This window comes from Amblyomma mixtum, chromosome 4, assembly GCF_055824585.1.
Source record: "Amblyomma mixtum isolate Tamu chromosome 4, ASM5582458v1, whole genome shotgun sequence".
Lineage (NCBI taxonomy): Eukaryota > Metazoa > Arthropoda > Arachnida > Ixodida > Ixodidae > Amblyomma > Amblyomma mixtum.
The window spans coordinates 82047031-82060198 of NC_143015.1; the positions used below are offsets into that span (position 1 = coordinate 82047031).

General features: G+C 46.1%; 1 protein-coding gene across 1 annotated transcript in view; it reads left to right on the forward strand.

Moving 5' to 3' along the window:
* The window catches only part of LOC149347193 (uncharacterized), a 93660-nt gene extending 91834 nt beyond the window's left edge, over window positions 1-1826 (forward strand). Inside the window, exon 6 of the mRNA XM_089586932.1 lies at window positions 1497-1826. Coding sequence (XP_089443058.1) covers window positions 1497-1650 — 154 coding nt within the window. The 3' untranslated portion in view covers window positions 1651-1826. The remainder of the gene's footprint in view (window positions 1-1496) is intronic.
* The last annotated feature ends 11342 nt before the right edge of the window (window positions 1827-13168 follow it).

The following is a 13168-nucleotide window of genomic DNA, read 5'->3' on the forward strand; positions in this document are numbered from 1 at the left end:
GATTAATAATGTCATGCTTATCATCATACTCATCGTCTTTTCCAAACTTTAGTTCATACTTCTGTTTCAAACTTCCTATTACACGTGACAATGCCACAGCAATCTTTTGCCACGATTATTTGTCCTTTCTAAGCACTGTTCCTCGCATTGCACCATAGCTGTAGTGGGCTTACTGCATGCAAGCTATGGATCAGTGTGCCCAGTTTCGAAGGACTGAATTCTGCACTGCTTTTCCAAGAAAAACCACGTACTGATGCATACTGCTTTCTCTGGTGTTTTGACCTCTTCTGTGTGCATTTCAAGCAATTGCATAATACTGTACGTTCACCGATACTGAAAAGATTGTGTAGAGTGCACTACGCCTACACGACTTCTGACTCGATATTAAATTGCACTTTTTTGGTTCTCATCACACCTGTTCCTAATTGCGTATATTCACCACTGTGATCAGTGCTGTCTGAAATAAAACCTGAAACTTCCTATTATGTGTGACAATGCCACAGTAATGTAATTGCACACCTTTTGTGCATGCAGAGCGGTTAATACGGAAATCATTAGTACCTTCTGCTCAGTCACGCTGCAGCTTGTCACAAGAAATTGACTTTGCCTTAATGTAATGCACAACGTAGCCATCGTGTGTTACGACGCGATGACCTTACCAGTAGATGTCCCATGCCAAAAACAATTGCAGTCCATAATCTCGCTTACCTCGCTTGCTGCAGCCATAAAGGGTGCCAGCCTCTTAGGCACAAACGGTCGGCCAATAATAAGCAGGAGCCTACCCTGGGGCCCCGCCAACTAGCCACCACCAGTACCCCTGCGATAAGTATCACCACGACCGTTTGAAACGACTGGCCGCATCACTGCGCGGTTACACATGTACAGGCGTGGCCATAAGTAAACGGAGCACGCTATTGCGTTCAAAGTGCAATCACACCTTCTCCATTGGTAATGAAGAAGCGTTGTTTGTCTACAAGGAAAGCCCACCAACCTCCACTACCAGCATGCACGTACCACTGCTGGAAATTTCAGTTACGTGACACGTGAAAAATATTTGAAGACAGTTGCGTGCTCTGTTTACTTCTGTCCACGCCTGTACTAGTACTTACCCCATTTCAGTTGAAAACCAGCCTGCATCGCACTTGTGTATTTCCTCCGTGAGTCGTACTTCCTCTTTGAGTCAGGCTGGTAGCGTTCACCAGCCACTTCACTCTGCTGGTAGGTTCTACGATGATCTTGGGCTCGTGAACTTGGGTTTGGCCAGACATGAGGCAGTCCCTGACAGACGTCCCATCAGCATATCTTGCCCACCAGGAGTACAGGCCCAACTTAAGGCATGGGAGAAGCATTGAGAATGGCTGAGGCCTGTCACCCACAGACATAGACTGCATGTCTGTGCTGGAATAGACTTGGGATGTGATTTCAGGTCTGTTGGTTATACCGCCCATCTGTTTGTAGGATTCCCTTATCTGAGTCAGGGCTTCCATTTCTTTCAGTTGTGAGCCATCTGCGAAGCTTTGGGCCACTCCGATGACAGCTGGGCCCCAGCTGCGAAACTTGAGGTCTCCGGCAGCCCCGTTTCCTTTGAGCCCCAGCGTCCACCCCACAATGTGGCTTCTGAGCGATTTCGACCCCGAAATAGGCCCATAGCCGATACACTGTTCGGGATCATAGCTCTATGGCAAGCTAAGGTACGCCGCGCCATAGTTCTTCCCCCCAACAGTTCAGCCCTTGAGCTCTTTCCCCTCAAAATGGGGCAGAACCGGCTGGCGATCGGGGTAGGTGACGACACACACACTGTCCTGTCTTGCTGCCCGCACCTGCATGCGCATGTAAGGTGCAGTTCCGTTACTGCTACGATTGGGCATCTTGTCGGCCCTCTGAGTCCACACCAGCGGGCCGCGGGTGCCAGTTCGCACCCAGATACTTGCTTCGTCTCCAGGCACTGGCATGTAGAAACAAAGTTTCGCTGCGTCAGAAGTCAGGCCTTCCTCCCTGGTGTCGAGTATCACAGTTTCGCAATTCAAGGGTTGGGTTCTGCCTCTTCACTTCCCATGTGGGTGGAGCGCACACATCGCGTTGAGTGGTGGGCTAAGGGTGGGGTGGGGTAAGGGCCCACGGCTGGACACGCAGGTCAAAAGAACGTACTGTGTTGAGGTACAATGCAATGGACGGAATCGAAGTGAGCTGATTGAGATCAGACGTGCCCTGATGGAAGGGTCAGGCAAACATGTTGACGTATCTTGTCGCTGCGAGGTACCTGCGTACTTCATGTACCAAAGCCACCATTCCTTCACGGACCTGACAGATGAGCCTTCTGCATTTAAGAGCTCGGCCAGCCTGCACCTCAAGCAGTTCCTCTCGGCTACTGTAAAATGTGGATCCAAATCACCCCCCGCTCTTGCGGGATGGGGTTTGCTCTCTAGAAAATGAGTAAAATTTCTTCTTGCTGCCACGTAATGTGAGAGGTAATTGGCCTTCAAGCCATGGCATCTTTGAATGATGTTTAGTGGTCGTCTACACGCTAGGCTGCATAACACCACATAATTTTACAGGGATTGTGGCAGAAAGCAAATTATCCCCCCCCCCCCCCACTGGAGAAAGTTGTTGCACACAAAAGAAACAGCACTAATTTCTTTTGTGCATGCAGAGCGGTTAATATGGAAATCTTTAGTACCTTCTGCTCAGTCAGGCTGCAGCTTGTCACACAAAATTGACTTTTAATTATTGTGACACGCCGTAGCCAACATTGTTTGTTGTGACGAGATGACTGTGGCACGAGATGTCCCAAGCCAAAAACAATTGCAAATAAGTTGAACACGATACGTATTACTACTGTCTGCTGAGCCGAGCTGCCACTCGCCGTGCACCGCCGTAAACAGACGACGAAGCAGACGTTGCCCACTGTGACGAGGCGGCCTTGGCAGCGTTTGCACTCGAGGCTACATGAACCTTCAAGGTGCTTCAATGCACATTAGCACCACAAAATGGTGCCCGCATGAGCCATAGAAGTTATAAAACAATATGACGACTTTTACAAACATACAACTCAACATTAAACACCTCCGTGTTGAATACCGCAGCCGCATACTCGCGTGTTCACGGTAAGTGGATCATCCTGTACATACGTTTTTATTTTGTTTTTACTTTATGACCTTCGTACTACCTCTTTTCGGTTCGCCGAGACGGCATCTGTCAACGCGAAGATTGCGGCTCGCGCAACTGCTGTCGCACTTGCACACAAAGCTAGCAGGGCGTCCGCTCCGGCGGCGCCCCTGCTTTCCGCGGCTCGACGCTGCGGCAGTGGCGTCGTGCTCCCAATCATTACACAAGACCCAACTACTCATTGGACAGTTTCAGCTAAGCGTGAAATCTATAGGAATAAAATGTGTGGTTACTGGGTACTGAGACACAATGAAGGCTAAAACACACTACCAGAAAAGAGAAGCTAAAGAAGAGGCTGCATTCGCGGTCTCAAGTTTATGCACTTCTACACATCCCAAACTTAAAACACAGATGAGGTCATCAGCACTCCACAGTAGCTGTGAGGTATATGCACAAAAGGGTTGGAACAGTAGTTCACCTACCAGTGGTAGAGTTGGCCTCACTCTGGAGGCCTCCCGTCACCGGCTTGCTGCCCACTAAAAATGTAACAGCTGGGCTGCTCCTGCAAGGAAGCACTCTGCCACACGTTCAAACATAAATGTCTCGAAGTGCATCTTACGGTTTCGGTCAAGAACCCTTCATTACGAGCACGCTGCAAACTTTGCTGCAGTCTGTAACATCATAGCAGTTGACTAACGACAGTGGACATACCTGCTGCTGGTGGGGGGTAAAAGCCCGTTCGAAGTAGCGGCCCTCAACACGCATGGTGCTAACTGGCCCGATTAATTGGGTCATGTGGCTACCCATCCTCAGCAGCCTGCCGCCACCAGTACCCCTGCGATAGGATGCGGTACTCGACTGACCAATGTTGACAGGCTCATCCTTGGCCTGCTTGCAGCCACGCCAATTCTGCACGCAGCCGGCAAGCAAGCACATGCCATGTATGGCGCCAGTGCCCGGTGGACGTCACTGCTGAGCTCTCTCTATTGAAGGTGGTAGCAATTTCATCCCAGATCTCCTGCCTGCGAGCCGCCGTATACTCAAGCGAAGCTCTGACACTGCCCATGCCAAGGGAGGTTTGAGAAGTTCGATGAGCATCAGCTCTTGGGCGACAGACATGCGTGGCTGGTTCGGTGCTGTAGCTATTGAAAATGATAACGTTTTGTCGCCCCAATTCTCTGGGCGATTTCTTAGTATCGGCCAAGGAAATCAATTCTGTAGACAGGAATAGTAGGGAATCTACCATAGTGTTCACATGCATATACGTGCGCTGCACTGAAACAACTTGTAGCAGAGTTATGAAAGAGCAAGGACGATCGAAGCAGTTTGAACTGCGCAGCTAAGCGTTTTTCTCACCCTCGTTTATACTCATGGTCGTAAACGTTCAGTTTTGTCATCGATAGTAAACGACCACCGAGAACAAACCTGGACAAGTCGTCTTCGTCGTTCATTCCTCGCAAGTTTACCTCTGTGCACCCACAGCCTTCACTGCCGTCAATCACATTTCTCTACACTTAAGACATCCACACAGTGCCTTGATTTTAAACGACACATAAAAAAAAGGAACTTGCCGTGCTGTCAGCTTTTTTCCTGCAAGCCACCATGTTCGACGTTTTACCACTACCAGCTTGCCCTCATGGCAGCAGAGTTACCCTACGGCAAATTTAATTTCAAAACTGAGAATGCTTATAATTTTCCTTCATGTTGTCTTTTCAACGCAGGGTATTTGCAAAATAAAGCTTCATTTTTTTTTTAATTTATTGCGTTGCTGTTTGTTTTAGCTGACAAGTTCAGACTGGCAGTCAGTAACTTTTGTCTCATGGTGACAAAAGTTACTAAGTAGCAAATTTCATATCAGTACTGAGAACGCTTCTTATTTTGATTAGCATTTGTGAATTTGAAAGCTTCTTTCAAAAATAAAACATTGCTCGTCTTATTTGCGGCATCTTCATAAGAAAACAATAGCATATGGCTCCTTGTCGTGCAAATAAATTCTTCCGGAGTGGGGCCTCTCTGGTAATTAGTTGATTACATGATGAGTCAGAATTGCTGTCAAATGGTTTCGTCATTTTGACATCACGCTCACAAACTTGAGAGTGATATTGAGGGCGGTAGTAATAAGACCCCGGAATAACAGTATTGTGTGGCGTCGCTCATCAGTTTATTTTTAGTTTCCAACCGTAACCATTACCAATAGTGAAATCTTGCACAAAAACCCTCTGCAGAACATAAGTCGGTGTTCCCAAGGTGCAGTTAGTTTCCATTAAAAGTTTGTCTGCATTCAGGGTAGTGGTTATACTGTCTTAGTTCTTGTTTATACGTTTTTGAAAAAGACTGAACTATCTGCGAGAAATTCTATCAGTAACTTATTCTGAGAAGGGGTGCACACTTCAATATTTTTGCCCTCAGACATCACACAAATGAGATAGTTCGTCGTGTATTTTGTTTACCACATCCAATGCAGCACTCGGGGGTATAGACCTAAATGAATTGGTCTCAGCAGGGGCTGTGTGATGGGGGCGCAATGCTGGACCAGATGCATCAACTATTCAAGCCATCCATCACACTGTAGGTGTTAGAAAGCGATATTTCCTTGTAAGTGTGTCACCATTATCATGTTCTGTTCAAAAAGAAACAGAAAAGTGCGAGTTGTGAACTGCAGACCATTGTAGTTCATTTTTCTGAATGGAAGATATGAACACCTTTACTGAAACAGTACTATGTGAAATCCATTGCCTGTGCCTGAGATATCATTCTTGAAAAGCGAACTTTTGAGGTTGGAAAAGCGTCATGAAACAAAATATTTGCCTCACATATGTTGTGAAGTGATTCACTTGACGTTTCTTGCGGTCATAAATTTTGGCTTTTGCAACTTGCATTGCCTATACAGGAAACTGGGATGTCAGACTCTTTCAAATGCATAAGCTTCGTGCACTGCATAATTTATATCACTGTGGTACCATCTCTGTATCTCTTCAATGTAAGCATATGCATCTCCTGCACCTACAGTGCCAGCAGCAAATTCAGTGCATAGAAACGACCACCATGTATTCATTCTCACACTCTCATGTCCCTATAGCCAGGTTTAACAGTAAACAATAAAGCATGCACGAAAATGATTTTATCAGCTGAAGTTTGAAGATTCACTTTTTTTTTCATTTGCACTCACGAAGAAGTGCAAGCTACAAACGTCTGGCGAGAATGTTTCTTTACTGTGCTCTTCTGCACTTGGAAGCCAGCTACACGTCTGTAAATCGGCTAAGTGCAAGCTACAAACGTCTGGCGAGAATGTTTCTTTACTGTGCTCTTCTGCACTTGGAAGCCAGCTACACGTCTGTAAATTGGCTAAGTGCAACCTACAAACGTCTGGCAAGAATGTTTCTTTACTGTGCTCTTCTGCACGTGGAAGCCAGCTACACGTCTCTAAATCGGCTAAGTGCAAGCTACAAACGTCTGGCGAGAATGTTTCTTTACTGTGCTCTTCTGCACTTGGAAGCCAGCTACACGTCTGTAAATCGGCTAAGTGCAAGCTACAAACGTCTGGCGAGAATGTTTCTTTACTGTGCTCTTCTGCACGTGGAAGCCAGCTACACGTCTCTAAATCGGCTAAGTGCAAGCTACAAACGTCTGGCGAGAATGTTTCTTTACTGTGCTCTTCTGCACGTGGAAGCCAGCTACACGTCTCTAAATCGGCTAAGTGCAAGCTACAAACGTCTGGCGAGAATGTTTCTTTACTGTGCTCTTCTGCACTTGGAAGCCAGCTACACGTCTGTAAATCGGCTAAGTGCAAGCTACAAACGTTTGGCAAGAATGTTTCTTTACTGTGCTCTTCTGCACGTGGAAGCCAGCTACACGTCTCTAAATCGGCTAAGTGCAAGCTACAAACGTCTGGCGAGAATGTTTCTTTACTGTGCTCTTCTGCACTTGGAAGCCAGCTACACGTCTGTAAATCGGCTAAGTGCAAGCTACAAACGTCTGGCGAGAATGTTTCTTTACTGTGCTCTTCTGCACTTGGAAGCCAGCTACACGTCTGTAAATCGGCTAAGTGCAAGCTACAAACGTCTGGCGAGAATGTTTCTTTACTGTGCTCTTCTGCACGTGGAAGCCAGCTACACGTCTCTAAATCGGCTAAGTGCAAGCTACAAACGTCTGGCGAGAATGTTTCTTTACTGTGCTCTTCTGCACTTGGAAGCCAGCTACACGTCTGTAAATCGGCTAAGTGCAAGCTACAAACGTCTGGCGAGAATGTTTCTTTACTGTGCTCTTCTGCACTTGGAAGCCAGCTACACGTCTGTAAATCGGCTAAGTGCAAGCTACAAACGTCTGGCGAGAATGTTTCTTTACTGTGCTCTTCTGCACGTGGAAGCCAGCTACACGTCTCTAAATCGGCTAAGTGCAAGCTACAAACGTCTGGCGAGAATGTTTCTTTACTGTGCTCTTCTGCACTTGGAAGCCAGCTACACGTCTGTAAATCGGCTAAGTGCAAGCTACAAACGTCTGGCGAGAATGTTTCTTTACTGTGCTCTTCTGCACTTGGAAGCCAGCTACACGTCTGTAAATTGGCTAAGAAGTGCAAGCTACAAACGTCTGGCGAGAATGTTTCTTTACTGTGCTCTTCTGCACTTGTAAGCCAGCTACACGCCCAGTCAAAAAAAACCGTTGAGATTTCCAATTGGAACCAGTTGGTTTTTGGGCACCATTGGAAACAATTGGCTAGAAACCAATTGGCTTTTGAGCCAATTGGTTCCAATAATGTCTGAAAACCAATTGGTCCCAATGGTTTTTTTTTGACTGGGTAGTGCCAATCAACATTTTTCTATGGAATTGAAATTAACATGCTTTTATGGAAATCAAAGCCAACAGACACACATACATCACACACAAGCAACACTGCACACTCAGGCACTAGTAGCATACATTAGCTCAATATGTACATCCAGAGAACACTCTTCTGCTCCAACTTATATACCCAATTTATTAGGCTCTCATGCTGGAGCCGGTGGTGCTTGCCCACTGAGCGCAGTTATTTAATTTAATTTCAGCTCCAGTGGTGGTGCAGGTGATGAGTACAATTTATTAGGCTAAGCTGCTGATAGCTCTTATTGTAAGTACCATATTAGTTCGACCTTTTTCGTCAAACATGCAAACATTCATTGGATAAATTGGGTGCAGTTCGGTGGACCAATTGGATGCAGTGGGTAAGATCAATTGGGCTCACCAATTGGAAACCCAAATGGGCCAATTGGATGGTCCATTTGGACCGTCCAATTGGAACGAAACCATTTGGAAACTGAACTTGTCTATTGGAGCCCATTGGAAATCCAAAAAATGGTTTTTTTGACTGGACGTCTGTAAATCGGCTAAGAAGTGCAAGCTACAAACGTGTGGCGAGAATGTTTCTTTACTGTGCTCTTCTGCACTTGGAAGCCAGCTACACGTCTGTAAATCGGCTAAGAAGTGCAAGCTACAAACGTCTTGCGAGAATGTTTCTTTACTGTGCTCTTCTGCACTTGGAAGCCAGCTACACGTCTGTAAATCAGCTAAGTGCAAGCTACAAACGTCTGGCGAGAATGTTTCTTTACTGTGCTCTTCTTCACTTGGAAGCCAGCTACACGTCTGTAAATCGGCTAAGTGCAAGCTACAAACGTCTGGCGAGAATGTTTCTTTACTGTGCTCTTCTGCACGTGGAAGCCAGCTACACGTCTCTAAATCGGCTAAGTGCAAGCTACAAACGTCTGGCGAGAATGTTTCTTTACTGTGCTCTTCTGCACTTGGAAGCCAGCTACACGTCTGTAAATCGGCTAAGTGCAAGCTACAAACGTCTGGCGAGAATGTTTCTTTACTGTGCTCTTCTGCACTTGGAAGCCAGCTACACGTCTGTAAATCGGCTAAGTGCAAGCTACAAACGTCTGGCGAGAATGTTTCTTTACTGTGCTCTTCTGCACGTGGAAGCCAGCTACACGTCTCTAAATCGGCTAAGTGCAAGCTACAAACGTCTGGCGAGAATGTTTCTTTACTGTGCTCTTCTGCACTTGGAAGCCAGCTACACGTCTGTAAATCGGCTAAGTGCAAGCTACAAACGTCTGGCGAGAATGTTTCTTTACTGTGCTCTTCTGCACTTGGAAGCCAGCTACACGTCTGTAAATTGGCTAAGAAGTGCAAGCTACAAACGTCTGGCGAGAATGTTTCTTTACTGTGCTCTTCTGCACTTGTAAGCCAGCTACACGCCCAGTCAAAAAAAACCGTTGAGATTTCCAATTGGAACCAGTTGGTTTTTGGGCACCATTGGAAACAATTGGCTAGAAACCAATTGGCTTTTGAGCCAATTGGTTCCAATAATGTCTGAAAACCAATTGGTCCCAATGGTTTTTTTTTGACTGGGTAGTGCCAATCAACATTTTTCTATGGAATTGAAATTAACATGCTTTTATGGAAATCAAAGCCAACAGACACACATACATCACACACAAGCAACACTGCACACTCAGGCACTAGTAGCATACATTAGCTCAATATGTACATCCAGAGAACACTCTTCTGCTCCAACTTATATACCCAATTTATTAGGCTCTCATGCTGGAGCCGGTGGTGCTTGCCCACTGAGCGCAGTTATTTAATTTAATTTCAGCTCCAGTGGTGGTGCAGGTGATGAGTACAATTTATTAGGCTAAGCTGCTGATAGCTCTTATTGTAAGTACCATATTAGTTCGACCTTTTTCGTCAAACATGCAAACATTCATTGGATAAATTGGGTGCAGTTCGGTGGACCAATTGGATGCAGTGGGTAAGATCAATTGGGCTCACCAATTGGAAACCCAAATGGGCCAATTGGATGGTCCATTTGGACCGTCCAATTGGAACGAAACCAATTGGAAACTGAACTTGTCTATTGGAGCCCATTGGAAATCCAAAAAATGGTTTTTTTGACTGGACGTCTGTAAATCGGCTAAGAAGTGCAAGCTACAAACGTGTGGCGAGAATGTTTCTTTACTGTGCTCTTCTGCACTTGGAAGCCAGCTACACGTCTGTAAATCGGCTAAGAAGTGCAAGCTACAAACGTCTTGCGAGAATGTTTCTTTACTGTGCTCTTCTGCACTTGGAAGCCAGCTACACGTCTGTAAATCAGCTAAGTGCAAGCTACAAACGTCTGGCGAGAATGTTTCTTTACTGTGCTCTTCTGCACTTGGAAGCCAGCTACACGTCTATAAATCGGCTGAGAAGTGCAAGCTACAAACATCTGGCGAGAATGTTTCTTTACTGTGCTCTTCTGCACTTGGAAGCCAGCTACACGTCTGTAAATCCGCTAAGAAATGCAAGCTACAAACGTCTGGCGAGAATGTTTCTTTACTGTGCTCTTCTGCACTTGGAAGCCAGCTACACGTCTATAAATCGGCTGAGAAGTGCAAGCTACAAACATCTGGCGAGAATGTTTCTTTACTGTGCTCTTCTGCACTTGGAAGCCAGCTACACGTCTATAAATCGGCTGAGAAGTGCAAGCTACAGACATCTGGCGAGAATGTTTCTTTACTGTGCTCTTCTGCACTTGGAAGCCAGCTACACGTCTGTAAATCAGCTAAGAAGTGCAAGCTACAAACGTCTGTCGAGAATGTTTCTTTACTGTGCTCTTCTGCACTTGGAAGCCAGCTACACGTCTATAAATCGGCTGAGAAGTGCAAGCTACAAACATCTGGCGAGAATGTTTCTTTACTGTGCTCTTCTGCACTTGGAAGCCAGCTACACGTCTATAAATCGGCTGAGAAGTGCAAGCTACAAACATCTGGCGAGAATGTTTCTTTACTGTGCTCTTCTGCACTTGGAAGCCAGCTACACGTCTGTAAATCAGCTAAGAAGTGCAAGCTACAAACGTCTGGCGAGAATGTTTCTTTACTGTGCTCTTCTGCACTTGGAAGCCAGCTACACGTCTATAAATCGGCTGAGAAGTGCAAGCTACAAACATCTGGCGAGAATGTTTCTTTACTGTGCTCTTCTGCACTTGGAAGCCAGCTACACGTCTGTAAATCCGCTAAGAAATGCAAGCTACAAACGTCTGGCGAGAATGTTTCTTTACTGTGCTCTTCTGCACTTGAAAGCCAGCTACACGTCTGTAAATCCGCTAAGAAATGCAAGCTACAAACGTCTGGCGAGAATGTTTCTTTACTGTGCTCTTCTGCACTTGGAAGCCAGCTACACATCTGTAAATCGGCTAAGAAGTGCAAGCTGCAAACGTCTGGCGAGAATGTTTCTTTACTGTGCTCTTCTGCACTTGGAAGCCAGCTACTCGTCTGTAAATCGGCTAAGAAGCGCAAGCTACAAATGTCTGGCGAGAATGTTTCTTTACTGTGTGCTCTTCTGCACTTGGAAGCCAGCTACACGTCTGTAAATCGGCGAAGAAGTGCAAGCTACAAACGTCTGGCGAGAATGTTTCTCTACTGTGCTCTTCTGCACTTGGAAGCCAGCTACACGTCTGTAAATCGGCTAAGAAGTGCAAGCTGCAAACGTCTGGCGAGAATGTTTCTTTACTGTGCTCCTCTGCACTTGGAAGCCAGCTACACATCTGTAAATCGGCTAAGTGCAAGCTACAAACGTCTGGCGAGAATGTTTCTTTACTGTGCTCTTCTGCACTTGAAAGCCAGCTACACATCTGTAAATCGGCTAAGAAGTGCAAGCTGCAAACGTCTGGCGAGAATGTTTCTTTACTGTGCTCCTCTGCACTTGGAAGCCAGCTACACATCTGTAAATCGGCTAAGAAGTGCAAGCTGCAAACGTCTGGCGAGAATGTTTCTTTACTGTGCTCCTCTGCACTTGGAAGCCAGCTACACATCTGTAAATCGGCTAAGAAGTGCAAGCTGCAAACGTCTGGCGAGAATGTTTCTTTACTGTGCTCCTCTGCACTTGGAAGCCAGCTACACATCTGTAAATCGGCTAAGAAGTGCAAGCTGCAAACGTCTGGCGAGAATGTTTCTTTACTGTGCTCTTCTGCACTTGAAAGCCAGCTACACATCTGTAAATCGGCTAAGAAGTGCAAGCTGCAAACGTCTGGCGAGAATGTTTCTTTACTGTGCTCTTCTGCACTTGAAAGCCAGCTACACATCTGTAAATCGGCTAAGAAGTGCAAGCTGCAAACGTCTGGCGAGAATGTTTCTTTACTGTGCTCCTCTGCACTTGGAAGCCAGCTACACATCTGTAAATCGGCTAAGAAGTGCAAGCTGCAAACGTCTGGCGAGAATGTTTCTTTACTGTGCTCCTCTGCACTTGGAAGCCAGCTACACATCTGTAAATCGGCTAAGAAGTGCAAGCTGCAAACGTCTGGCGAGAATGTTTCTTTACTGTGCTCCTCTGCACTTGGAAGCCAGCTACACATCTGTAAATCCGCTAAGAAATGCAAGCTACAAACGTCTGGCGAGAATGTTTCTTTACTGTGCTCTTCTGCACTTGAAAGCCAGCTACACGTCTGTAAATCCTCTAAGAAATGCAAGCTACAAACGTCTGGCGAGAATGTTTCTTTACTGTGCTCTTCTGCACTTGGAAGCCAGCTACACATCTGTAAATCGGCTAAGAAGTGCAAGCTGCAAACGTCTGGCGAGAATGTTTCTTTACTGTGCTCTTCTGCACTTGGAAGCCAGCTACACGTCTGTAAATCGGCTAAGAAGCGCAAGCTACAAACGTCTGGCGAGAATGTTTCTTTACTGTGTGCTCTTCTGCACTTGGAAGCCAGCTACACGTCTGTAAATCGGCGAAGAAGTGCAAGCTACAAACGTCTGGCGAGAATGTTTCTTTACTGTGCTCTTCTGCACTTGGAAGCCAGCTACACGTCTGTAAATCGGCGAAGAAGTGCAAGCTACAAACGTCTGGCGAGAATGTTTCTTTACTGTGCTCCTCTGCACTTGGAAGCCAGCTACTTGTCTGAAAATCGGCTTCTGGACCCCATAGCTTCCGTTCCAGTGCAAAGGAGCTGTGGGAAGGCATCTACATGTATGCAATGTTGTGCTACATCACATGAAATATAATACATCAAATATCACGAGACATCACTGGCATTGAAACGTTCAATGCTGTTTCTACA